This window comes from Pimephales promelas, chromosome 4 (genome assembly GCF_988280905.1).
Source record: "Pimephales promelas chromosome 4, fPimPro1.hap1.1, whole genome shotgun sequence".
Lineage (NCBI taxonomy): Eukaryota > Metazoa > Chordata > Actinopteri > Cypriniformes > Leuciscidae > Pimephales > Pimephales promelas.
Genome location: NC_142772.1, coordinates 4,241,401 through 4,269,061, shown reverse-complemented (window position 1 = coordinate 4,269,061; position 27,661 = coordinate 4,241,401). Strand labels below are relative to the sequence as shown.

At 36.2% G+C, this 27,661-nt stretch overlaps 2 protein-coding genes across 4 annotated transcripts; both read right to left on the bottom strand.

Moving 5' to 3' along the window:
• Window positions 1-231: 231 nt before the first annotated feature.
• Window positions 232-9,136, bottom strand: LOC120471747 (putative defense protein 3). 2 transcript variants are annotated; one of them, XM_089129860.1, is made up of 6 exons: window positions 8,991-9,136; window positions 8,602-8,718; window positions 4,425-4,537; window positions 3,778-3,887; window positions 2,146-2,210; window positions 232-995 (listed from the first exon to the last, which is right to left on the bottom strand). In XM_089129860.1, the coding sequence occupies exons 1-6, from the start codon at window positions 9,115-9,117 to the stop codon at window positions 889-891; spliced, it is 639 nt and encodes a 212-aa protein (XP_088985986.1). In that variant the 5' UTR covers window positions 9,118-9,136; the 3' UTR covers window positions 232-888. The 2 variants fall into 2 exon arrangements, with proteins under 2 accessions (XP_088985986.1, XP_039517580.2); XM_039661646.2 differs by lacking the exon at window positions 8,991-9,136 and having other exon boundaries at window positions 8,602-8,937.
• Window positions 9,137-9,219: 83 nt separating this feature from the next.
• Window positions 9,220-27,388, bottom strand: LOC120472197 (U3 small nucleolar RNA-associated protein 14 homolog A). Of its 2 annotated transcripts, none has more exons than XM_039662268.2 (15): window positions 27,112-27,388; window positions 26,821-26,908; window positions 26,037-26,107; window positions 24,651-24,715; window positions 24,419-24,567; window positions 22,936-23,091; window positions 22,243-22,362; window positions 19,732-19,826; window positions 19,526-19,649; window positions 19,358-19,435; window positions 18,944-19,274; window positions 16,887-17,302; window positions 16,122-16,306; window positions 12,041-12,140; window positions 9,220-11,786 (listed from the first exon to the last, which is right to left on the bottom strand). In XM_039662268.2, exons 1-15 carry the CDS (start codon window positions 27,147-27,149, stop codon window positions 11,499-11,501), a joined length of 2,304 nt encoding a protein of 767 aa, XP_039518202.2. In that variant the 5' UTR covers window positions 27,150-27,388; the 3' UTR covers window positions 9,220-11,498. The 2 variants fall into 2 exon arrangements, with proteins under 2 accessions (XP_039518202.2, XP_039518201.2); XM_039662267.2 differs by having other exon boundaries at window positions 16,887-17,305; window positions 27,112-27,387.
• Window positions 27,389-27,661: the final 273 nt, after the last annotated feature.

The window sequence follows — 27,661 nt, the reverse complement described above, 5'->3', positions numbered from 1 at the left end:
ACTTTATTACTTGAACGAAGTAAATATACATTAATGAGCACATATATTTTTGAAAGAACTAAGTGTTTTTAGCTAAGAATAAACTAAAAGAGTTACAAAACATAGTAGCAGTATAAACAATATTTCAATGTGGTAAGCTCTATCGCTTTTTACAACACGTTTTTTTTTTTTTAAATATAAAAACAGTGGGATAAAATGTACAATCTTCTCCATTGAAGACAGTACAACCTCCAGTTCACACATATTTAATGCAAATATAGGTACAGACATACAAATGTTAATTTGTGCAGATATAATCCGGACACATGGTCACCAGTGTAGATATGATAATGCGATCACATCTTCTGGACCCGGTCAGAGCACCTGAGGTTCCTCGGTTTTAAAAGAGCTTTAATGGAGATAATGGGTCGTCCATCTAAAAGTTGTTTAAGGTAGTCCACCATTGAAGTTATGATAGACACATAAATGCCTTCAAAATGACAATTATTGTCAAATATGACGCCCAATAACTGAATCATCAATGTGTCATGAAACCAAACCGTTGATGACTTTCATAGTATGGAGAAAAAAAATATGCTATGGAAGTCAATGAAGCCCATCAACTGTTTGGTGGACTTTTTGTGTTCAACAAAAAAAAGAAGCTCATACAGGTTCGGAACAACTTGAGGGTGAGTAAATGATGACAGAATTTTAATTTTTGGAATAACTATCCCTTTAACTATTTGCTCATTTTTTGTGCAATCATCAGGATGATGTTTCTGATTTTTCACCAGAGTACTATCCGCTAAATATAACTATATTTACTATCCGCTAAATGTAATTGTGCATCTAAATATTCAATGGGGATTAAATATTTTATACTGAGTAACTGAGCTGGTATAATCATTTTTAAGCAACTAGACACTGAACACTTGCCATCAGAACAACAAGAAGCATCAGGACGGGGGTGGCAGTTCTTTCAGCACTGTTGTTCACATCAAGCGATGTTCCTCCACCTTGTAAAAGGAGAGAAAAGATTATTAGAGTGTTATTAAAGAGGGTCAAAAATTCCTTTTTACACGTTCACATGTTCTTTAGTGTGTAATTTTGCTGTTTAAGCGTGACTGTCCCTCCAGCGGGAGTTATTCTCTATATCAGTGTCGCTGTTCCTGAAAAGCCTCAGTTCTGGGAACAAACACATCACGTATTCTTCTTTTAAACAGTTACCACCCAAGGCATAAAAACCTATCCTACACTATAAAAATGAATATGCTTTATCTAATCAATAGAATTGTGGCAACAGATTACAAGCAATATTATTAACTAAATTTAACAAATTAGAATTGAGTAATACTTAATCAAATTATTCCATAATGTTCAAACGTCAAAGATTAATTAAGGACTCTTTATTTTATATTGCCAACATTAAAGACACCTGATGTTAATAAGCAGAAGAGAAGAAAACCGTACTTTTAAAACAAACCTAAAACAAACACTGATCACCATAATGGTGACTTCAATTTATGTTTTTTTTTGTGGTTGTTGTAAGTTTTACTCATTTTAAAGTCCCCGTGAAATCAAAATTGAACCTATTTACTTTGTTAGCGCATATTACTAGTCTTGTGGTGAACAATTAATCCGTGCAAGTGAATATATATTAAAAAAATGTTTTACCTTAGTAATCTTTAATCAAAATCTGAAAAGTTACTTCCGGTCTGTAGGTTTCACAGTTTGGGTGGGGAAACGCTTAACCACTCCCCTCAAACCGTTAGTTTGCTATGAGCGAGAGATGGAGAGGAGGAGCGCTAGAGTAAACCCTGCCCTCTGTTCAATATTCCGTTTCACTTGGAAATACGTCACAGCACTGGAAAAATATCATTTGCAACTTCCGGTTCACGGGGACTTTAAATGGTTAACTTAAGGAATTAATTTGATTAATTATTACACAATTCTAATTTGTTAAATCTAATTAATAATATTGCTTGTAAACTGTTGCCACAATGTTTTTGATTAGATAAAGCACATTCATTTTTGCAGTGTAGTAAAGCCTGAAAATCTAAATCAAGGCTTTGTACAAGGCTATTGTGACAGCGTTTGAATTCTACATAAAATGTACAAAACTATAAAGGATTCCAGAATTATCCAATTGTTTCCATTTTCACTCACTTTGGGTCAGAGTCGGAGACTTCACATTTACCCAGAACACACTGCGCTGCTGGGCTACGGTGGCCCTGAGGAAGTAGTGGACAAATAATAAAGTGTTTTAAACATTTCTATGGATTATTAAAAAAATAAAAGTGATATTCAAATATCAGATTCTTAATTTTTCACAGTTTGAACCAAATACAACTTACAGCAGAAAGGCCTGTTCACACCGGGACGAATTTCGCGTGCGATATTCGGTGACGTTGAACGCCTCGTGACTAAACAAAGGGCGCCAATGTGAGTGCGCACACCGACGTGGAAAACGGCACATGTAAAAGCGTAATTTTTTTTAAAAACGCCTCGGGAGTCGGGTTCGTTTTTTTTTGGTTTGCCGCGCTGCGTCAAAAACTATCTAGCCAATTAGAGTGGCGCTTTTGCACACGTGATTGAAGCTTCTGAAGTTACAATAAAACACAACTTGGGGGCGCTCAAAAACAAAACAGTCTTGCCGAGCACACATACGTAACGGAGAAGAAGATCTACGCCAAGTAGCGTCGCCGTCTACCCCATAGATATCCATAATAAAGGCTAGATGTCTCGTCCGCGCTGCTGGCCAATGGAAGTCGACGTCCGCAACTGGCGGCCATCTTGTTCACTCGTAACATTGTTTTAATGGTGCATGTGCTTTTTAAATAACCATAACTTGCTCAATATTCTACCGCTTTTCAAACGGTTTGGTTTGTTATAAACGTCAGAGATGTAGTAATGACACTGCATACTTACGAATAATAAGTGTATAAATAAATAATCATCTAGAATTATAGCCACGCTAATAACGTTTGTAACAAACCAAACCGTTGTTAAATCGTCAAGATTTCAGCGAGATAAGAGTATTTGTGTTCGTGCTGATCATCAAGAACAACAGAGCCCGCCAGAAAGCTTGCCTGTGACAAGATGGCCGCCGGTGATGACGATAGAGACTCGCGGCCATAAGACATCTAGCATTTATTATGGATATCTATGGTCTACACTGCCAGGAAGAAATAAGACGAGGAATAAAACCTCCATGCAGAGATGTACAGGTCACAGTGTAAACGTGATAAACCGCATATCGTTGCCATCACCCGTTTGGTGCCACAGTATTTACATGAATCATTCAGCATTGTTAACATTTGTTATCTCGGTTATTTACAGATACGTTAATGAAGCTAAGTGACATGATGTACAACGCAGCTAAAAGCTAACGTTAACGTTTTCGAATGTTAGTCTAACCTAACATTGCGTTAGAAGATAGCGTTCAAATACGTTGTTGACTTCACTTAGAACAGATGTAGACATCCTTGTTTAATGTATCCACGTTTAGTTGGTGTTGTGGTCTACCGCATAACTTAATCCAGAGCAGACACTTATCTCGGTTGACATGTGGCTTGGGAAAGGGTAAAAAAAATTGCATGTACCCCCGTTTGCACACCGTTTGACCATTTTAAATTTAAAACAACAAGAAAAAACTAATGAAAACTGACTCCAATGCATTTCAACGGATGTGGAAGCAGAGAATGTCCGAGTGTATTGGGTTAGCTGCGCACTGTGATTGGCTCATCGCGTTTGAGGGCGTGGCTTAGCCATAGGTCAATTGTAAATGTTCACTCTTACATGAAGAAGATGCTCTTTGCTGTAGCTGGTGGAGTCCAGGTATAGACGGTGGAGTTGTTTTTGATGAGGGTGTTGGCATGGGTGATGGCACCTTGTGGGTTTCCTGAACACTAGGAAACACAAGTGACATTCAGCAACTACAATTACCAAAATTTATCGACCTTATTTTCAACACAATAGTGGGAGCGGCCATTTGTAAATTGAATGGGTCTGTCTTCCGCTGTCATTCGCGTCCAGTTATTTATCGATGTACAAACAGCTTGTTATGCTGCTTGATATAGCAAACTGGTATTTCTTACCATATTATTTGAATGTATTGTCGACTTGTAACACACTGCTTTGTAGTGCAGATAGTTTTACCTTTTCTGCAATTTATTATTCTTCTACTTATTTACATATAGTCCCCAATGAATCGAAAGTCTGCTAAAGGTTGTCCGCTTGATCTGGAAAACATCTTAAAATAAAGTTGTACATACATTCTAAATCATAAACATCTTAAAAACATTTTCTAAATGTCTAATTTAACATCTGACAGTAAACAGAGACGTTGGTTGCAGGTGAAAAATACATTTTGGAGATGTAAATGCAGACGTCAGATATGACGTCACATGATGTGTGTGTCAGATATAGCCCATAGAAAGCCTTACCTCTAAGAACTTAGTGTTACTTGGAGGAGTCTGCCAGGTTCCTAATGCTGTTGTGTCGGATCCAGAGCGAGCCTCAAGGAGAACGCCGGCATAGTCTGGACCTTTGATCACAACTGAAAAAACAAAAAAACAATTGATTAACATTTTCAATTGAAGATGCCATCACCACTTTAACCCCATTTTAGGTATTGATATGATATGTCCCCTCCAGACATCACTTTTGGACAGTATTGTATTTGTTTTCAATGACCCTACAAGTCTGATTAAACCAAAACATGAGGAAACTATTTTATACTGTATAAATATATATTTATTTGGTATAATATATATTTATGACTTGATTATCTCAAAAACTTGATTATCTCAAAAAACTTTTTTTCCATGAAAATTTATCTCATAATTCTGAGATAATTAACTTGTTAATTCAGAAAAACAGAGCAAAAACTTTTTTCCATGAAAAATTATCTCGTAATTCTGAGATAATTAACTTGTTAATTTCGAAAAACAGAGCAAAAACTTTTTTCCATGAAAAATTTATCTCGTAATTCTGAGATAATTAACTTGTTAATTTCGAAAAACAGAGCAAAAACTTTTTTCCATAAAAAATTAACTCGTTAATTCAGAACAACGGAGCAAAAACTTTTTCCATGAGAACTTATCTCACAATTCTGATATAATTAACTCGTTAATTCAGAAAAACAGAGCAAAAACTTTTTTCCATGAAAAATTATCTCGTAATTCTGAGATAATTAACTTGTTAATTTCGAAAAACAGAGCAAAAACTTTTTTCCATAAAAAATTAACTCGTTAATTCAGAACAACGGAGCAAAAACTTTTTCCATGAAAATTTATCTCATAATTCTGATATAATTAACTCGTTAATTCAGAAAAACAGAGCAAAAACTTTTTTCCATGAAAAATTATCTCGTAATTCTGAGATAATTAACTTGTTAATTTCGAAAAACAGAGCAAAAACTTTTTTCCATAAAAAATTAACTCGTTAATTCAGAACAACGGAGCAAAAACTTTTTCCATGAGAACTTATCTCACAATTCTGATATAATTAACTCGTTAATTCAGAAAAACAGAGCAAAAACTTTTTTCCATGAAAAATTATCTCGTAATTCTGAGATAATTAACTTGTTAATTTCGAAAAACAGAGCAAAAACTTTTTTCCATGAAAAATTTATCTCGTAATTCTGAGATAATTAACTTGTTAATTTCGAAAAACAGAGCAAAAACTTTTTTCCATAAAAAATTAACTCGTTAATTCAGAACAACGGAGCAAAAACTTTTTCCATGAGAACTTATCTCACAATTCTGATATAATTAACTCGTTAATTCAGAAAAACAGAGCAAAAACTTTTTTCCATGAAAAATTATCTCGTAATTCTGAGATAATTAACTTGTTAATTTCGAAAAACAGAGCAAAAACTTTTTTCCATAAAAAATTAACTCGTTAATTCAGAACAACGGAGCAAAAACTTTTTCCATGAAAATTTATCTCATAATTCTGATATAATTAACTCGTTAATTCAGAAAAACAGAGCAAAAACTTTTTTCCATGAAAAATTATCTCGTAATTCTGAGATAATTAACTTGTTAATTTCGAAAAACAGAGCAAAAACTTTTTTCCATAAAAAATTAACTCGTTAATTCAGAACAACGGAGCAAAAACTTTTTCCATGAGAACTTATCTCACAATTCTGATATAATTAACTCGTTAATTCAGAAAAACAGAGCAAAAACTTTTTTCCATGAAAAATTATCTCGTAATTCTGAGATAATTAACTTGTTAATTTCTAAAAACAGAGCAAAAACTTTTTTCCATAAAAAATTAACTCGTTAATTCAGAACAACGGAGCAAAAACTTTTTCCATGAGAACTTATCTCACAATTCTGATATAATTAACTCGTTAATTCAGAAAAACAGAGCAAAAACTTTTTTCCATGAAAAATGATCTTGTAATTCTGAGATAATTAACTTGTTAATTCAGAAAAATTAATTCAGTAGATTTTGTTTCCTCAAGTGATTGCAATATGCTTCCGTAGCAAACTGCAGCTACAGGTTATTTTATTAAAAAATAATAACAATTAAAAAAATGCTTAAAAAAATAAGACGACACATAAAGAAGTGTGAAGTCCGCACATTACAGCTCCAAAAGAATTTATTAAAAGGCAACGTTTTGACCCTCAGGTCTTCATCAGGCACAATCATTTCCCAAATTGGGTGTTTGGGATGTGCACACCATTTTTGTATTTTTAGAAAAATAAGAAGCTCACAGGAAAAAAGCAAACAAAATAATCATTTAATAATATTTTGTTGGCTCTCTCTTGTTTCTGCATCTGTTACTAGTTTCTTTGTATGTCGGTCTGGCCAAAATTATTATTTGGAGTGTTTCAATTCATTAACAGTAAAAGTAATAAAATCAAACAATTAAAGGTGTGGTTCACTTTAAAAAAAATAAATAAATAAAAAATAAATAAATAAAGAACTTACAAATGAAATGTCCCATCTCGTTCAGGAGGCGATAATACACTCGCGTTTCAGAGTCGGGATAAACAGAATTGTCATTTGCATGGGCAGGCATTGCATCATGAGAAATTTCAGTCTTGGTGACTGTTGTGTATGCTCTAAACAGTCGGTTATGTCTTAAATAAGCATAGGCTACATCGCAGGTGACGTGACCGTATAATGTTAGTGGTCACAGGATCTGTGCACGAGCTCAGTGACAGCAGCCTTTACATGGTCTGTCATTAATTTGATTGTCAAAACAACAAAACATAGCTTTCATTTTAAGGAATCAGGATTAATATCCTTTATATTTGATTTAGTTCAGGACTAAAACACTACCCAGGGTTATTTACATTTAATTACTTTATTCAGTCTCTGTAGTAGCCTACTATTTCTGAATACTGGATTCAGACCAGCAAAAACTTTTCTCTTATAGGTATCTTTATTCTATCGTATTTTTTTTGTTCTACTTTTTCAATCTAATTCAAAGATTGAAATCAAGCTTCCTTGTGTTCCATAAATTCTTAAGAACAAAATTACCCCAATGTGAAATGAGTGAGCATACATTTTAGGAGATAAATGTAGCCTAATTAAAAAAATAAAAGTCTAAACTCCTCCCTCAAATTACCCCCCCCCCCCATATAAACCTTTGTCATCCATTTATACTGTAATAATTTAAGCTGCATGTTTATGATTTGTTTCTGCACCTTTAAACATGCTTCAGTCTTTCCTCCATGTGTTTAATTTGTCTATAGCAGACTCTTTAGAGTTACACATTATTAAATTATAATAATTTGACAAATGGCCCCTTTCACCTCTTTTTCCATTTATTTCCTCAATTAATGACAGTTTGGGAATGCGCATAATATCTGTAGACCTGGAAGACAAACATTTTAAGCTGTGAATATTTTAAAAATATATACATTTACAAGTCTTTAATAGTCTGAATACCTTAAGTTTTAGTTTAAATCCTCCATCCTTATATTTATTATTATTTATTGTTAGACAGTTTCTAAATGGTCTTGATGAATGTGAAGGGGTCATGTTTGCCTTTTTGCTCTTAATTACAACATTTATAAATCTTCTAAGCTATTGTATTTTGCAGAAATGTGTTGATTAAATGTAAACAGGTTTACATAGTTTACTGACACCTATATGCCGTGTAATGACGTATACATAAAGAATTAAAAAAAAAATAGTCTGATAGACTGTTTAATATACAACACATGACTAATTTTGGCATACAATTTGATACAAACAACCAATTTGTAACCAAAGGCTTTGTAAAAGTTACTTTTATTAGTACTTTTATTAGTTTTAGCTGCCCAAAAAAATGCAGCCTGCCTAGTGTAGTCCGTTTATTTAATCCGGCTCTGCATGGGGGCGAGTAAATTATCAGCAAAAGTTTTTTTTTTAAAGTGAACTACTCCTTTAACTCCAAGCACATCTACGCAATATGCTTAAAACATCTTTGAAAGTAATGGGGAAAAAAAAGAATAGCATTTGAAAATAGGGTGGAGGCTACTGTAGGCTACTGAAAAATATAATTGCAAAATAACTTAAAATGAAAAATCATGCATGTAGATTGTCAATAATTAATTTCTAAAAAGCTTCGCCTGAAAACAGCAGTGACCTGTCGTATTTTCTGCAAATGGTCCTCACCTGTGATGGGGTTTCCGGGCTGTAGGGTGGTGCTGCTGGTCTGGATGGTGTATGGAGCAGGGTTCGGCTGGGGCTGTATCGCTCCATGCCGAGGAATCATATCCGCACATGCTGAAGCTGGAGCCCCGTTTGGAAACGACTGAGCACACGACAAAACTTGAAGTACGACAACCCCGAAAAACACAGCGTCCATCGTTCCTGAAACAGCTTTTTTAACAACTCATTTGAAATAATAACATCCAACGCAAACAGATTCATACACACACAGATCTTGCAGTGGACATTCGACTTTTGAAAGGCACTTTTGCTGAGTCACAATTGCATCAAAAATTGATACTTCACGGCAACACGCCATGCCGCCCCTCCCGTGCTAAGCATCCACATGGGGCGAGGACAGGTGAGGCGGATTCTCCTCAGTTTCTGCAATCTGTCATTGATCTGGACAAAGAAACAAAGACAGCCTCTGTTGGGAAAGAAATAAGCATGGAAATGTGTAATTCTCCTCGCCAGACTCATGCTCTGGGCCACTGATATATACGGGTGGGTTGTAAGCATTGGGTGTTTGGTAAAAAAACCTTTTTTATTAGCGTGATGTGATTCACTAGTTAAGTTCAAAGCGTAAGTTAAAGACTTTATTATTTAGAAAATGTAATATTTACAGTCTCAAGCCACTCGTATGATCACAAAAAATAAATTACCAAATGTCAAATGCAAACAAACTACTCGTCTTTGTTAGCAATGACTAGTAGCCTAATGAGTGAATGTGATTTTTAAGGCATGTTCACACAGGTGGTTCATCGACATGAAATGTTACCAATTAAAGTCATGAAATATCTTTTGTATCCTAACAAACATTAATGTGTTACTTAAAGTGAATTTATGCTGTATTTAAAATAATTGGCATAACTATAACAGTTTGACTTCCATTGTATGGACAGAAACAAATTACAAAACCATTGCGACATTTCTTAAAATGTCTTTTTTTATCTTCCTCAGAAAAAAGAATATCATACACGAGTGAGTAAATGGCACATTTTTACTGTATTTTTACTGTAGCGTCTTTAGTCTTAAAGAAAATAATAACCAGTAGGCCTATGGAAGAAACTTTTTATAAGGCAGTTACACGAAAAGGTAGATTGGTCTAGGACCGATTAACTAGGGACGCACCAATATGAACATTTTGGCCGATAAGATGATTCTTTATTATTGAAAGCCGATAACCAATATATTTTAAATTCCCATTTTTATATACTTTTGAGAGCCTGATTACAAAACAAAAGTCTCACAATTAAACCCATGTCCCAAGCGCACGATTATAATGATGTTCTCTTTATAGTGTTGTATAGCCAATATGATTTGCGCTGCACACGTTGTACCGAACTGTATTTTCCTTTTTTGAAGAGATTTCAATCATATTTCAAGAAATTCAAAAACATAAACAGTGCTCAACAAGTGTCCCAGGCAGCTGAGAGTAACATTACATTAAACAGAGGTAAGACTCATCCTATTTAGGTTGGTCGAGTATCATTTTGCTGTCCTAAACGAAAATACCCTTTTTTCTTTTCAGCCCAAGTACACTTGAGTTAATGCCACATTAGCCGAAACTCTAAAATCGCAATTGGTTTTTAAAGCTCCTCTCAAAACAGGACCTTAGTACGTTTCTAATCTGACACAGCTTTGCGGGAACATATGTATAGACGCAAAATGATTTCAGAATAAAATCAAATGTAACAATTTATTATTACATTTACATTAATTACATAATCAATTCAAAGATAATCAATACAAAACATAAAATGCTTAGAGATAAAGAGTAGATGTAACTGACTGATGAGGCTGAGTGTCTGAAAGACATTAATCATTATGGGCTGATTACCTTTCATTTTACTTCTGTGGGGATGAGACCTTTGTATCAGTCACATTGAGACATTTAAAACGATACCAAACACGGATAGTGTCGTATGATAATCGTTCACATTAAACCACAGATTTTTGGGTGAATTTCAGGTGATCTCAGCATGATTGAGAGAGAAGAGATAGGAGGACAAGAAGTGAAGGGAAAGAAATATAAATTAAAGGAGTAGTTCACTTTTAAAAAACTTTTGCTGATAATTTACTCACCCCCATGTCATCCAAGATGTCCATGTCTTTCTTTCTTCAGTCGAAAAGAAGTGAAAGTTTTCAATGGGAACCAAACGGTTCAAGGTGCAAAAGACAGTTTCAGTGCAAACTGTTCAAAGGGCTTTAAGTGATTCCAGACGATGAATAAGGGTCTTATCAAGTGAAACGATCGCTCATTTCAAAAAATAACAATTTTATAACCTCAAATGCTCGCCTTGTTCTGTTCTGTGACGCGTGTTCGTGACTCTCCTGTTCGAACTCGTTTATCAAAATGAACGGATCTTTTTTCGTGTCATTTGGTTCATTCAACGAACGAGTTGACTCTGGAAAAGATTCGTTCATTTTGATGAACGAGTTTACACTGATCAACAGTTTACACTGAAACGGTCTTTTGGACCTTCAACCGATTGGTTCCCAATGAAGTCCATTATATGGAGTGAGTAAATTATCAGCAACATTTTTTTTTAAAGTGAACTACTCTAATACAACACTGAGGTGATTGATTTCATCTTTGGTGGGGATGCTAGTTTCTCTGAAGAGAGTTCAAATGATCATTTCCTTTGTTTTCTCAGACTAGCCCTCTCTTCCAGTCTCACAACAGTCTGAATTTAGAGGCCGTTTACTCAACTGGCTCCTGTAGTGGGTGAAACACTCATCTATCATTCATCAGTTACATACAAATCGATATATGTGTGAAATGAAATGAAATACAAAAAGTTTGTTTGGTGATTTATTAGAGATGTCTTCTTGAAACAGTTTTTAAACACTTTTGCCATTTACTTTTTTTTCCTCTTCTGTGATCTTTGACTTCTTCCTGATGGCCGTTTTGCTCCCTTTCTCGCCCCTTTATCCTCTTCAAATTGCTGTCCTTTAGCCGCTGTGGTCCTATTCTTTACAAAGTCCTCTTTGACCATCGGCTCGATGATCGCACCCATTGTCGTGACGACTTTAGGTTTTGTCATCTTCTTCACAACATTCTGTGTGTTCCACGTCGGCCCAATAGGAGTACGGATGCAAGATTCAAACTGTGTCGTGTTTTCAAAGGGAAACGGTAGATGACTCACCTGAGAAAAACAAATAAAACAATAATAATTAGAGAAATGCAGGATTGAGCTTCCTTTCAATTCATCAAAAACAGCATTTCAAGAATATCAGCTCCCGTCACGTTACAGTCAATACAAAAACTTAACAAAATCACCTATTTTGTTTAGCAACTCAAATTCAGAAATGTAATGCACTCATATCATATCATATGCAATATATCGTACTATCAATTTCAAATTTGAGTGTTGCATGCAATTGCCAGGCGATTGTTTACCTGATGGGGAGCGAGGGATGCGTTTCTTTTCTCTGATATGATGACATCAGGCAGTTTCTGGTCTTGCCTGGGAGGCGGTGGGGGCATTTTCACCCTAAACCTAGAGACGAATGAACCGTTAGGACCATTTCGCAAACACGCACATTGCGCTTGACCAATCATGAAACACTGGTCCAGTAGACCAATCAGAGCACTTTAGAGAAGGAGGGGCTTCATAGAGACAGAAACTAAACCAAGCAATACTGACAGACTGAGAAGAGAGAGGCTGCAACAATGTCCAATATGTGAGAAATGAGGGTTTTTTTTTTCATTCATTCAAGCATGAAAACCCATTCTAGTGGAGCCCAAAAACTAAACCAAGACAAGGTCCTCTTTAATGGTAGCACTCGCTTAAAGGAGTAGTTCACTTTACAAAAAACTTTTGCTGATAATTTACTCACCCCCATGTCATCCAAGATGTCCATGTCTTTCTTTCTTCAGTCGAAAAGAAATTAAGGTTTTTGATGAAAACATTCCAGGATTTTTCTCCATATAATGGACTTCAATGGGAACCAAACGGTTCAAGGTCCAAAAAACAGTTTCAGTGCAGCTTCAAAGGGTTTTAAAAGATTCCAGACGAATAAGGCTCATCAAGCGAAACAATCGCTCATTTAAAAAAAAAAAAGTTTAAGTTTTATTAGCTCAAATGGTCACCTTGCTCTGTTCTGTGATCCGTGTTCATGACTCTCCAGTTTGAACTCGTTTATCAAAATGAACAAATCTTTTTTCGTGTCATTTGGTTGATTCAACGAACGAAATGAACGAGTTGACTCGGGAAAAGATTCGTTCATTTTGATGAACGAGTTCGAACAGGAGAGTCACGAGAACAGAGCAAGGCGACCATTTGAGCTTATAAAACTTTGTTTTTTTAATTTTTTAAATGAGCGATCGTTTCACTTGATAAGACCCTTATTCATCGTCTGGAATTGTTTAAAGCCCTTTGAACAGTTTGCACTGAAACTGACTTTTGGACCTTGAACCGTTTGGTTCCCATTGAAGTCCATTATATGGAGAAAATCCTGCAATGTTTTCATCAAAAACCTTAATTTCTTTTCGACTGAAGAAAGAGAGACATGGACATCTTGGATGACATGGGGGTGAGTAAATTATCAGCAAAAGTTTTTTTAAAAGTGAACTACTCCTTTGAAACCTTTCATTATGTTTTTATTGTTATAACTCTTTGTACAATTGGTAACATTTGAGAAAAGCTGTATTACTTAAAACAGCAGCCCAAAACAATACATCCAATTAGTTACATTCAACTCAATGTTACATCACATTAGTTAGCATTATTTTCTCTGTCGGTGTGGCCGAGGTGATGTCAGTCAAAAAAGTAAAGTTATTCGATTTTGATCACATATTACATTGATCACAATTCCAGGAACAGGAAAAAGGGGGATTTTGGATTGCATGTTGACTATGTTTAAAGGTTAAGTGTGTAATTTCTGGTCAACTTGCATCACCAGACAGAACTGCTAGAACAATGACTGTTTTCAAACACTCCCCTCGTCTTAACCAATAGCTTGAGTTTGAAATGAAGCGGTTTGTGAGTCAGTGTCGGCATTAAGTCGTTAAATGCTCAGACAAACAGAACATTGAGAGTCACACAGGGTTTTGCATTGTAATCAACAAATGGCTTATAGTTGTCTCTACATATTAAAGTCCATGCGAATCAGCCTGATAAGAGCGGTTTTCCCTCAGTGTTGACATTTCCAATTTAAACATGAAGAGCACATGCTTTGAAAAAGATGAAAAAGAAAAAAGGCTGTTGCATTTAGGATACATTTAAAATTTCAAGGTTTTCTAAGATGTTTGACATTGTTCATAGAATACTGTGTGTAAATTTAAAACCTAGTCCACTTAATAGTGTGCATTATAGGTACAGCAATAATATGCAAGATGGCTGACTTAGACCACTACTGATAACTTACATTACATACTACATTACTAGATTATCAATGCATCAACAGTTTAAAAAAAAGATTGTTTCAAATAAATTAGTCACTTTCGTGCATTGCCATTTGAGCTGTGTGAGCTGGAAAGTGAATGAAAAAAAAACTGTTTTGATGGAGGGTTATTTAATGCTTTCTATGAGATTCATCAGACATATACACAATATTAATGCAAAATTATAAATTACATTGACACAAAGTGAATTTAAGGGCCCATTTACACCAGTCACGTGCGATTTTTCCAAAATGAAATCGGATTTATTAAAATGATTCAATTTACACTTAAAGGAGTAGTTCACTTTTAAAAAAAAACGTTTGCTGATAATTTACTCACCCAATGAATCTTTTTTTTTATATTTGAGCTTATAAAACTGAAACTTTATTTATTTTTTAAATTAGCGATCGTTTCACTTGATAAGACACTTATTCATCGTCTGGAATCTTTTAAAGCCCTTTGAACAGTTTGCACTGAAACGGTCTTTTGGACCTTGAACCGTTTGGTTCCCATTGAAGTCCATTATATGGAGAAAAATCCTGGAATGTTTTCATCAAAAACCTTAATTTCTTTTCGACTGAAGAAAGAATGACATGGACATCTTGGATGACATGGGGGTGAGTAAATTATCAGCAAAAGTTTTATTTTAAAAGTGAACTACTCCTTTAAATGTGTTTTTACAAAACCAGAGTTGCTGTACATTTTTTAGTCAAATTTAAGGCTTTTCAAGACCTGAAGAAATCAATTAATACCACATCGGTACTGTACACCAAATGTCGATCTGAGAAACCGCATGAAGTGACCAAAATTCCAGTTCAATATTGTTCTCATATGTTATGCATATGAAAGATTGACTGCACTTAACAATTTTAGTCATTAAAGTGATTACAGACATTCAAAGTCATAGTTTCACTTCAATTACCGCTTTGAAGAACGGCATGCTGTCAGACCTTAGGATATTGCTCCAAACCAATCAGAAAAGCATGTAATCATGTCAATCACAAACAAAACAGACGGGAAACGTATTGAAATGTTATTATAAAACTGATTCATCACTCTTAGCTAGAGCCCGACCGATAAAGGATTTTGAAGGCCGATACCGATACAAATATTTGTTGGTTTAAAAATCCAATATTCCGATATATCGGCCGATTTTTTTTACTTTTTATTTCAGAAACGCGCAACAAAACATTAACAGATTTCCCTAAACATTCTGCATTTGTAGTTATTTATGAATTTTACTAAAATAATATGATAATGCATTTTAAAAAGAAACTTGTTACCTTTATTGTCACAACAGAACAGAGGAACATCAAAATATATTAAAGTTCTGATAAATAAAATAATTAGTCCCTACATTGCCTTATAAGCTACCTTATAATTACATTATCCCTTTACCTGCACTTTTTAAATTCTTTCCATCAAGCTACATCAATCCATTTTCAATCATCAGTTTGTATTTAGCGATTCTAAATCCATTACAGACGACTGTCTGCAACGCACACTTGGCGTCGTTGGATTTCACACAAGTATAAAAGAAAAGCTAACTTTTCTGCACAAGATACGTTTTCTCTATGTCTAAATGTTCACTCCTCGCAAGTATAACATACATTTTACAATGCAGGAACTGTAACTAGAGATATGCTAGTTATAAATACAGTAATCATTACTTTATTTAGGCAGAAAAAGCCCGTTGTGGTTTCCAAGCTCATTAATGTTAACGTTAGCGGTCTTCCACTGATGATAGTGGCATTAGCTAGCTTTGTGGTTAGCTAGTCTATGATGAGCCATAATTTAGCAATAGATAACGTCATACTGCAAATTGCAAAACATACATTTTCAATATAACAGGTCAAGGAGAGATGATATGTCAAACAGGTTCTCTCTGACTGGATCAGCGGGTTGCAGGATTTGTGCCAACAGTGACAGTGTAGAGTGCCCTCTAGTGGACAAACTATACAACTCCAACACTCATGACATGGTTGAAGCGTGTTTCGTTTTTTTTTTTTGTTAAAAATATTCATTTATCGGCCATTATAAATGCCGATACCGATTGTTTGGAAAATGCCAAATATCAGCCTGGCTCTAATCTTACCTTCTGCGTTTCCAGCGGGAGGGTTTGAGCCCGACACCCCCCCACTCCCCCCAGCCTGGCAGGGTCAGGTCCACTACTTTGGGCCTCGCTGCAGCTTCCTGTTTCTTTTTGTCTTTCATGAAATCAGAAATGACATCATCCCCAGCAAAAGCCTCCTTGATGATAGAAATCTGTTCATCGTGCTCCTAACAAGAAAGTGAAAAAAAGGAGTATTTGATGATTCTTGCAACAACTCCAACTAAATGTCAGAGTAAAAGGGATACTCCACTTTTTTTGGAAATAGGCTCATTTTACCACTCCCCCAGAGTTAAACAGTTTAGTTTTACCGTTTTCGAACGTATTCAGACGATTTTCTGTTATTTAGAAGAATATCAGTAACCAGACCGTTTCTGGTCTCATTGACTTCCATAGCACATTTTTTTCCTGCTATGGAAGTCAATGAGACCAGAAACTGTCTGGTTACTAATATTCTTCTAAATATCTGAAAATCGGCTGAATACATCTGAAAATGGTAAAAACTCGACTGTTTAACTCTGGGGGAGTGGTAAAATGAGCCTATTTCCAAAAAAAGTGGATTATCCCTTTAACAGAGACAGATTGTAGTCACGGTTGATGATTCAAAGGGATGTACAGGTCTATTTTCACAACCCGTGCTTGAGTATTTTTATCCATCTATATCTGACAGTCTAGTTTTCATGTTGGTAAAATAAAATCTGTTGTCTACCCTCAAGATCTATTGATTACATACAAGCCCCCCCAACTCACATCTTCAACCACTGTTGGCAAAAAGGGAACTTTGATGACTTTGGCCTCTTTGGTAAGTACTTCACGGAGGTTGATTTCCATGTTCTTTTTATTAGTTGGCGCTGAAGGCGTCTCTGCAACGGCTTTTTGAGGACGAGGCGGAGCCACGGTGGGTTGGGGCTCAAAAACCTCACCCAAAACCTCCAGATCTTCTATATTCTGGACTCGAATCGGTCCTTCATCTAGAAGTCCCTCTCCATCATCTTGCCCTTCCTGAGACTTCTCACTCCTCATAAGCTTGAAAAGGGTGTTAAACTCAGAAACATCCACTTCTTCCTCTTCCACCACCTCCTCTTCTTTATCATCATCATCATCATCATTCTCCTCATTTTCAGAAATCTCCACCACATCTTCGCCAACCACTTCGCTTGCATGTTCTGCTAAAATAATACAACACAAACAGAATGAAAATCACATTCACTGCCAGTTAAAACACATTCAAGAAGGTCAAGTCTATTAAATCACCTGAAATGTTACTAAAGCAAGCAGTAAGCTGCCTAGATGTTAAAGGAACAAGGCATTTTTCAAGACTTAAAGAGTTAATTCACTCGAAAATGAGAATTGTGAATCATTTACTTATCCTCATGTCATTCCAAACCCCGTAAGCATTTCGTTCATCTTCAAAACGCAGATGAATATATTATCAAACAGCACCTACTCCTTTTAGTCCATTAAAAATGTTCAGGCTTCAAAACATTCATAAAGAGACACGACCACTTTACATGACGAGCAGATTTAATGTAGGCAGATATTGTGCAATATTTAATCAAGTAGAGTCTGACTAACAGCTGTCAAGCGGGCCAAATGCACTGTACAAGTCTTTCTGAAGACAGTTTCAGTCTACTTTTGATGTTTGGACTTTATTTGCACGTCAAGTCTGATCACCGTTTGCATCACCGTTTCTAGGGCTGTGTCTGAAATATTAAATATGACACCATTTGAGGGCACAGCCATTTGTAGCGTAGTCAAATGTGGAGAGTAGCGTAGTCAAATGTATTCCTGCATCTTTCCAGAAGATGGCACCCGTAGCTGAATCATGCGCTCGTTAGCTCGTGCTAGGCCAAAAAGACCACTCATTTAAGTGCCCTATATTACTGGAGTAATGAAGGTAACAGTGAATGAGGGTGTAGGGGGCAATTTCGAACACACACTGGGTCTAAAATCCTATGGCAAAAGCAAACTGTGCTAATATACACTCATGGCGTGCTGCAACATCAACATCTGAAAAATCATGATCCTAAACTTTATCTCTAACTTTAACTTACTTGGCCAGACAGTCAAATCAATATTGGTGAAATTTGAAATTAATTTTGAAATTAATTTTTGGTATGTTTTAGCTTACCTCAGAGGCATCCAAGATGTAGGTGTCTGTTTCCGCAGTAGTTTTAATTTTGATATTTTTATCAAACCGTTCTTGTCTGACAGTCATATAATGGAGGTCTATGGTCACCACCTCAAAGAGCATGCACAGATAAGTCCAAATTAAACATGATTTAATGACACGTAAATGTAAGTACACATTGATGGCATAAGACACAAAACGAGCGGTTTGTGTGAGAAAACGAACAGTATTTATATCGTTTTTACCTCTTGTAACTACAGCCACGTCCAAGTGATCTGAGGGCGCGGGCGCTTTATCTGTGATATTAACGATTATAAATACTGTTCGTTTTCTCACACAAACCGCTCGTTTGGTGTCTTAGGTCATCAATGTGTACTTAGATTTACGAGTCATTAAATCATGTTTAATTTGGACTTATCTGTGCATGCTCTTTGAGGTGGTGACCATAGACCTCCATTATATGACTGACAGACAAGAACGGTTTGACCTAAAATTACCAAAATTTGAAACTACTGCGAAAACAAAGACACCTACATCTTGGATGCCCTTGAGGTGAGCTAAAACATGGCAAAAATTAATTTCAAACTGAACTATCCCTTTAACGAGCAGACAGAGACCATATAGTTTGAGAATAGACAATTGCAATTTGTGTGTAAACTATTTTCTTGTCTCATACCCTTTTCTTCCGCAGGAGTCGAGCCCTCTTCATCAGTTTGCCTCAGCCTCCTCTTCCTCTCAAATTCTCCAAGAAGTTCCTCTTCCTCGTGTTCCTCTACTGGGGGTTCAGCCTCCTCGGGTGTGACGCTCCTGACCTCAGGCTGTTCACGTGTAAGCTGGCCTTTCATCCAGGGATTGACTGAGTCAACGATCGGCTCAGGATCGTTCACAAAATCAGGAACGGTCTCCAATTCCTCGTCCTTCCTTTCATCTTCATCATCAGAAAGCACCACCATCTTCTGTGTAAGATCCTTATTCATCTGCAACTGCTCCTGCATTGCTTTACGCGCCTGATGGGAGATAAACAAATATCACGATTGAGAAATTTTACTCATGATTTCCATCCCATTCCGGTATAAAAATAATAACTTACCGAATCGTCATATTTAGCCATGATGGCCTTTGATTTGGCCCACTTTCCTTTGTTCTGATGTTTGAGAGACATTCTCTCCTGTAGTGAAAACATAGTATATTTCAGCCCAAATGATTCTCACTAATTCATCATCTCTTTCCATGCTTCACCACACACACACACACACACCTTCATCCTGGACAGTTTCATCTTTTCTAGCTCACCCAGAGCACCTTCAGCATCTGTCTTACACATTTCTTCAAACCACTTCAGAAACTCCTTGCGTTTGGCTTTCTTCTGAACCCTGTGATACCTGAGGAGGATATATTTGTGTTAAATCAATAGACAAACAAACATAAAAATTATTGTCAGAAACGTTCAGCTGTAGAACTCACTTTTTACTCTTGATTTTCTTTTCTCTTTTGGCTTTTGCCTCATAGTATGACTGGAGCGCTCTTGCCTTTTGAAGCTCAGCACGACGAATCTTCGCCTGCCAGGCAAAACAAATTGTCACAAAGTGAAATACAAAAAGGATGTTGAGTATGAGAGCAAAACAAAGATAGAATAGTTAATGTTCTGCTTGATCAGCAAAGCATCAATTTGGATCCATAATATATATACAGTGCAACGGTAGAAATTTGCCAAGTGGAACAAAATTACTACAGTATGCAGCCCTAAAATGTGGATTCTACCTAACCAGATTTTATTTATAACTGCCACATACTAAAGGCCTTCCTTATAGAAATGGACACCCATCAATGGAGTCATGCTAGCTCAAGTACATGCCGTCATCAAAGCAAAAGCAGCACGATTAACCATTAAAAGTAGGGATGCGCCGATCTGATACTCAGGATTGGTATCGGCTGCTATTTTTGCCGGATCGGGTATCGATCAGACGAGGAGGCCGCTCCAGATCCGATATTGTGCGTCTACTATTCTATGTTATTGTTAAGCCCCACAAAAGGCACAAAAACATTCTAAAGTACCATAAAGTTTCCGTGTACTGTATTATAAGTATTCTGAAGCCATTATGTGAGATAGAAATTAATATTTAAGTCATTAAATTCAAGATCACGTAAACTTTTCCCTCCGCTGCGGCTGTCAGTCATTCTCCATTCAGCATTCGAACAGCGCGTCGCGTTCGGTTACAGTCAATGACGAAAGTTTGAAACTATCTTCAAGATGATTCAATGTTAATATTATTACACTTGATTGGTAGATAAAGCTCTATTCGGTTGTTAAGTCTGACGTCACGCGTGACGTTTAGCCTCTTCCGGGTCCAAGCGCTCCGCTCGTCCATATCTAATTAACGTTACAATGGCGGAACCTGTTAATTTATTTACAATCACGTCCTACTTTAGTGATGCACCCTTGGCAGTCAAAAAAGGTTTAAACTCTTTTAACTCCAATAGGGTGATTAGTGTAGCTCATCCTTATCAACTGCAGCCATTTTCTCTTTTCTTTCTCGTCACAGGGAAAGCGGTAGAATGACAGTTGAATGTCACTTGTTTTTTTTAACTCCGATCTATTTAAACAACATGGGACACGGCAAAAGCGGTAAGCAGATAGAGAGGACCCAGCATTTGGACCCGGAAACAGTATTATCAGAGCGTGATTACGTCACGACTTAACAACCGAATGGTTTCGCATAAAGCAAATTTATTTTGCTGTAACTTAATCGCGTTACTTTCTACCGGGTGTTGGACGCTGTCGGTTAGATCACTACACAGTCAGAGCACTATTGTTCTTCATGCGCACAGTAACTGACATTTAAAACTGTTAAAAGAAAAGGCTCAATAAACTATTGCATAGATAGATACTGTATAATCCACAGTCCATCAATACATATTTCCTTTGTGCTTTGAACTTTTCCATGCGGACTCGACACGATATGCGCTGTAACTCCGTGTTGCTTCAAGCGCATCATTCTCCGCTCGGGATGCGCATAAGCGCTTTGTGCCGCACTGTACTGAGCCTTTCATATCACAATGCAGTGATGCAATGACAGATTATTAATTGCCTTTCTCGTTCTGTCCTATCTATCATATGTTGCAGCCTCATTAAACATCTGTGCTATGCATTTAAAACATGTTGTCGTAATTTTATAGTAGCCATGGCTATATCAAAAATAATTGATCTTTTTGATTTTTGAGATCTTGTTTTTCATGAATGTGTTTTACAACAATACAAAGAGCAATGTGTTTCCACTAATCTAGCAATATTATCCACTAATCTAGTTTATAAAAGCATTTTTGTCATAGATTGATCATATATATTTTTTGATTTGTTGTTCATCTTTATAATGAAGTTGTCTGTATTAAGTAGATTGTGTTTAACACACACAAGAGTGATTATTAGTTCAACACACATAGTAATCGAAATTCTATTTGAAAAAAAAAAAAAAAAACTGCACTGTATTAGATCGGTTCTGAAAAAGATGGTATCGGAGCCTCCCTAATTAAAAGATCGCAATCTCCATTCAAACCCCTACGTCTGTTTCACATCTCGAGCGTCAGCAGAGCGTGAGCAACATGTGTTTTGTCGCTGCCCATGTCATTGCATGAGAGGGTTGGCCGTCACGCTTCCCACGTGAACGCTTTCATTCATTGATATGGGCAGCGACAAAACACGTGCTGTTCATGCTTGAGATGTGGCAGCCCTCCATACTAAAGCTTCATGTTCCTTATGTTTATATCCATTAAATACATAGTATATAATTAATATACATTGCTAGATTCGATCTCAATTCCAGCGCTTCAGTGTGATCAGTGCTGCTTATTCTTAATATCTGTACGGAATGGATTATTATGCTTGTGCATTTTCCAAAAAAGCACACATGCAGATCCATGCCATTGTGTTTGTGCACCCTGAGCACCGGTAGTAGTCTTAGTACTTAAAAGTCATACCTCCTCCAAGCTCATGGCTTTAAGTGATGCCTCCTCGACGGGAGTCAAAACGGGGTCAACCACTGGCTGGCTGTTGCTGTGCAAGAGTTTGAAAATCTCTTGTTCAAGAGGAGTTTGAACCTGTCACAGAGAACACGCAGAGTTATTATTAATATAAAAGTAAGTGCTTCTATCAAACAGACGTTTTAGTTACATCTGGTCAGCGTGCAAAGAGAAACAATTACATTGCAGAAACATTTGCAATGATGATGACACTAAAAATTGAATACTAAAAATTAATTTTCTTTAAAGTTGCTTTGAAACGAGGTATTGTGAAAGGCACAATACAAATAAAATATGTGAATTGTATTCAAGATGATGGTAATTATCTGTATCACTGAATTACAGTACAGATGGATCCTGGAATGTTTTCATCAAAAACCTTAATTTCTTTTCGACTGAAGAAAGAAACACATGGATATCTTGGATGAGATGTGGGCGAGTAAATTATCAGCAAAAGTTTTTTTCAAAAGTGAACTACTCCTTTATGTTCTTATACACAAAGATGTGGTAAAGAGGCTCTCCTGAAAATAAATAATGAACCGTTCAGTGTTACGACACTGGATAATAGCAAAGAAAAACAATGACAGCTCAAATTTGTCATGGTTCAGTTTGTGTCATTGTTTTGTTGTTACCAAAACTAAACATCCACACCTTCCATCCAGCCACGACCTGCTCCACACGTTTCGGTCCTAAGGGTTCTTGGTTCAGAGGAAACACCACTTGTTCAGCCTTACGGTTCTTGAATATGATGCTATTCCAGCAGGACACCTCTTCAGCGGTCTTCTCATACGCTATGCCTCTCTGAATCTGTGGACATGATATAGAGGAAACATTCAGCAAATAAAAATAAATAAATAAATATTCATTAAGTAAACTGGGTAAAGTCATTCAGTAAACTGGGTAAAACTAGTGGAACGTGTAAGAGCTGTTTTTAGAAAAAACTCAAACTGAAAGTGGCCCGACTTTGCTAAACCCCTCTTCAAGGGTGCCATCAGAATAAAACACTAGAAAAATCACATTAAATTGAGTCTTGAGCACCAAGAAGAGTAAATGACTTGGTCCCACTGATTATTGAAACTAATGTCACTCAGGGGTGCGAATCCTTACTATGATCATTACCAAAAGAGTTCAACTGAACTTGCGACCATAGTTGGCGAACGATGCTTTTGGGAAATGCACTCCTGATTTCTACTTGCTTTGACATGAATTTGAGGATTACATGTAGTACGTGATTAAAATGTAGGGCTGTGAAACGATTAATCGCGATTAATCGCATCCAAAATAAAAGTTTGTGTTTACATAATATGTGTGTGTAGTGTATATATAAATACACACATGCATGAATATATTTAAGAAAAATGTGTTATTAATATATAAAATATTTATATTAATATTCATTTTGTATTTAAAGTATATACATGCAAATATTTCTAAAATGTATACATGCATGTGTGTGTATTTATATATACAAAATAATTATACCCACTACACACACATATATTATGTAAACTAGAGCCAGACCGATTTCAGCCGGCCGATATTATTAGCCGATATAAGGCATTTTCCAAACTATCGAAGAATTTAAGAATTTAAAAAGTGAAGATAAAGGGATAAGCAAGCTGACATTGCAATTAAAAGATGACTTATAAGGCAATGTAGGGACTAATTATTATTTTATTTGTCAGATCTTCAGAATATTTTGAAGTTCCTCTGTTTTGTTATGACATTATTTTAGTTAAAACTCATAAATAACTATGTTAGGGAAATCTGTTAATGTTTTGTTGCACGTTTCTGAAAAACAAGAAAAAAAAAATAATAATAATAAAAAATAAAATAAAAAAATCAGCCGATATATCGGAATATTGGATTTTAAAATCAAAAAATATTTGGTTATATATAAATAGAAATATATCGGCCTTCAAAATCCTTTATCGGTCGGGCTCTAATGTAAACACAAATTTTATTTTGGATATTTTCTATTTTATTTTTTATTTTCACAGCCCCATTAAAATGACATCCCTGATGACTGCTAATCATTTAAAATTCATTCTGATTTAAAAAGAGGTTTTGGACAAGTGACGAGCTTCTGCTTGTCAGCGCGAGTGACTGAACTGAAAACGCAACATTTCATGACCTTCTCTGTTTGCTGTTTGTTGAGAGGCAGCTCCAAAGTCTCTTTGCTGTTCTGTAGGTTCCTCAGCTGCTTCTTGGTCTTGTTGGAGGTTCCTGAGGTTTTCTCCATGGTTCCCAGGAGGTCAGAAAGGTTGATTTTCTCTCCAGCGCCTTTATACAGAATAAATAAAACCTAAGACAGATGTTCCATCTTGATCAAGATGTGAATGGAGTGTGATGAATTCTGCTTTTACCTTCTGCGTTGACGGAGAACTCGGAGACCTGCACACTTGCTTCAGAACGCTCATTCTGCTTTTTCCTAGGATAAACAAGAATCAAACTTAATAAGTGTACAATAATGTACAATAACGAAGCTGACGTGTTGAATTCTGGGTAACTGTCTTGTTTAGACACCATATTAGGAGGATCCTGCTACTGAGTTTAAAGCAGTGTTTTGATTTTCTTTTGTGATTGCCAAAAATTTTCCATTTATTTTCAAGTATTACAGCTGTATCTTAATGACATCTTTTTATGTATGAAAGCCAGTCTAACTAATATTAAAGCTACAGATGTCTCGAAGAATATGATTTTCCCCCACATTTTAAACATTAGGCTTTAAAAAATATAAAAACCTTTATTTTAAGTGAACTTAAAACAATCCTTACTTAAATAAATGTCATTTAGCTGTGCCATACAGGAATTGAACAAGTTATAAAACAGTCCGCACTGCATAAATTACAAATGAAGTATAGATTAATCCTTATCAAAGCTACAAGTGTTCTTTAGTCAAGAGCAGCGAGTCATTTTCTCGGTTCCCTCTGTTCTTTAGGTTAACTTTACTTACAGACAGACTCATTTAATGGCTCCTGTCACTTTAAGATCTGCTGCTGTCACGATCTCACCCATCTCATTCTCTCACTACTATTTACTTCCATTTAAGATTTTTTTAAACTCATTTAAGACTGTCCTTGTGACTGTCCAGAACTCGATTCTGGCGCGCGTCTTTCTGTGCGTCAGGAGGACATTCACTGACAGTGCGTTCTCTTTTGTCTTGTCGCGCATGAGTGGTTTAAAGCATCTGCGTGAATAAGAGGATGGTCATAACCCTAGCTAAAGGATGACAGAAAGAACGGATGCTCCGTTTGCATTAAATATTTTAACAGATTAAAGCTGGACAAAAATGAATCGCGAAAATAATCATTTTTTCCTCACGGCCGCACGCCGAAGATCCGGCACGGTGCCAGAATACTTTAAGCCCTGTAGTTGGCTAATTTATATTGTATATAATTCGCAGGTATTAGGGAGCTGCTATCAATATTTGGGGTTTTGAAATCACTTTTATTTGTCAATAATCCTCCTCCTTACTATCTTCACCTGATAAGTGAAATCTGATGTACTGTAATGTCACCGCAACAAGCCTAACCATGTCCCTTTAGGGGCTCCATAGAACGAGTTGTTAATTTTAACGTGCTTTACCAAATTCGGAAAAAGGCCAATTAGAATTATTTACTTATTCTGTGTTCCAAGCATTACAATTTTCAGATTTTGGTCCAGTCTGTCCAGAATTTTGTTTTTGTCAGTGAAGGGTTTTTATTTCAAACGGACCAGCGTTAGAAAGATCAATCTCAAATGTCTCAAACCTCTTTCTTCCACCCAGAGAACTGATGGCTTCCAGGAGCTTGTTGTGTTTCCTCTCATCATCACTGCCCTCCTGTATAAAAAGAAAGAAAGAAAGAAAGAAAGAAGAAGAAAACATTTTAGCTTAATTTGGCACAGGGGTTCAAGGGTTGATGAAACCGCTTGCAAAACATGACAGAAAAGAAACGTTTGCCACGCCAAATTGAGGCAGTAATTCATGCAAAAGGGGCCCAAACCAAATACTGAGTACATATGCATGATTATACATTTCAGAGGGCTGACATTTCTGTGTTTTAAATCCTTTTTTATGATTTCTTTGAGATTTTTAATTTGTTTTTTTTCATAAGCTGTAAGCCATAATCATCAAAACTATAACAAATAAAGGCTTGAAATATCTCACTTTGCATGTAATGAGTCTATATAATATATTAGTTTCACATTTTAAGTTGAATTACTGACATAAATTAACTTTTGCAGGATATTCTAATTTTTTGAGTTTCACCTGGCTGTATGTGTATATATAATGTTGCATGCCGTTTATATAAACACAAATTTTATATTTATTATATACATATCATACACGCACACATAAATATACATTCAAACAATAATATAAAACATTTAAAAAACATTCCTGGCTTCAGGAAGACACCCAAGTTCTAGATAGATAAAACAACAACAGGCAATTTTATCACACAAACTATTTGTGGCAAAACATAAATGAATACTACATTATGGAAGTAAGCTACACTAGTAATAACAGCATGACACGATGATGACGAGTACCTCATCTTCACTGGCACTGATGGCTTCTTCATCAATGGGAAGCTCCTCTTCATCAGCAGCCATACTGAGAGTCCCCTTCACCCCTTTACTGTGGAGGAATACAAAAACAAGACATGCTAAAGGAAAGAGTCGGTGCTCATATTAACGACGGGTAGACTACAGATAGTTAAACTAGTAATTTAGACTGGTGCTGGTTTTAGCCAATGTTTCATATTAATATGAAAGACTCAAAAAAATACACATTAGATGGCTGGAAAGATACGTAACAAGATAAAGACGACACGAGCGAACCTTAATGTTGTTTTCTGAAGAGAGTTTGATTTGGCCATGCTGCAGTTTAACCACGTGTCCACGAGTAGCGTATAAACTGTGGCTTTCTCTCATGTATCCTCGACCTGATTCGGAGAATCAGAGGTTTCGAAAGTCAATATGCCCGTTAACTCCCAAAGACCAACATGTTATATGTATATGAATATGTAATTCTGAAAGGCACGGTTTCACGACACACGACTCCGGTATCTGATTCCTGTGTTTTCTACCGTGTGTAAACCAGCAGAAGTGCACAGCGCCCCCTCCTGTGCTGGAGTGCAGTATTCAGCGCCCCCTCCTGTGCTGGAGTGCAGGATTCAGCGCCCCCTGGACTGGAGTCTGTAGAACATCAAGAACGAGGAGAAATAATAATATCTAAAAGGGATACTCCACTTTTTTGGAAATAGACCTTATTCAGAGCAGCGCCATGACAGGTATGAAAGTGAGGCTGTGAGGGATAGACTTACCGTGTTTCCAATGGCATCCGCTGTAAAAAGCTGAATAAAGCGGCTAGATTGCTTCAAATTTTCCA

Excerpts from the sequence above, each read along its gene's own strand:
- LOC120471747 (XM_089129860.1), bottom strand. The coding sequence starts at position 9,117 with ATGAGTCTGGCGAGGAGAATTACACATTTCCATGCTTATTTCTTTCCC. Across the intron at positions 2,211-3,777 it reads GCAAAGAGCATCTTCTTCAT|GGCCACCGTAGCCCAGCAGC; the intron begins GTAAGAGTGAAC and ends CTACTTCCTCAG. Across the intron at positions 996-2,145 it reads GTCTCCGACTCTGACCCAAA|GTGGAGGAACATCGCTTGAT; the intron begins GTGAGTGAAAAT and ends TCCTTTTACAAG.
- LOC120472197 (XM_039662267.2), bottom strand. The coding sequence starts at position 27,149 with ATGGCCAAATCAAACTCTCTTCAGAAAACAACATTAAG. Across the intron at positions 26,909-27,111 it reads CTTCAGAAAACAACATTAAG|TAAAGGGGTGAAGGGGACTC; the intron begins GTTCGCTCGTGT and ends ATTCCTCCACAG. Across the intron at positions 19,275-19,357 it reads TGGCTAAATATGACGATTCG|GCGCGTAAAGCAATGCAGGA; the intron begins GTAAGTTATTAT and ends ATCTCCCATCAG.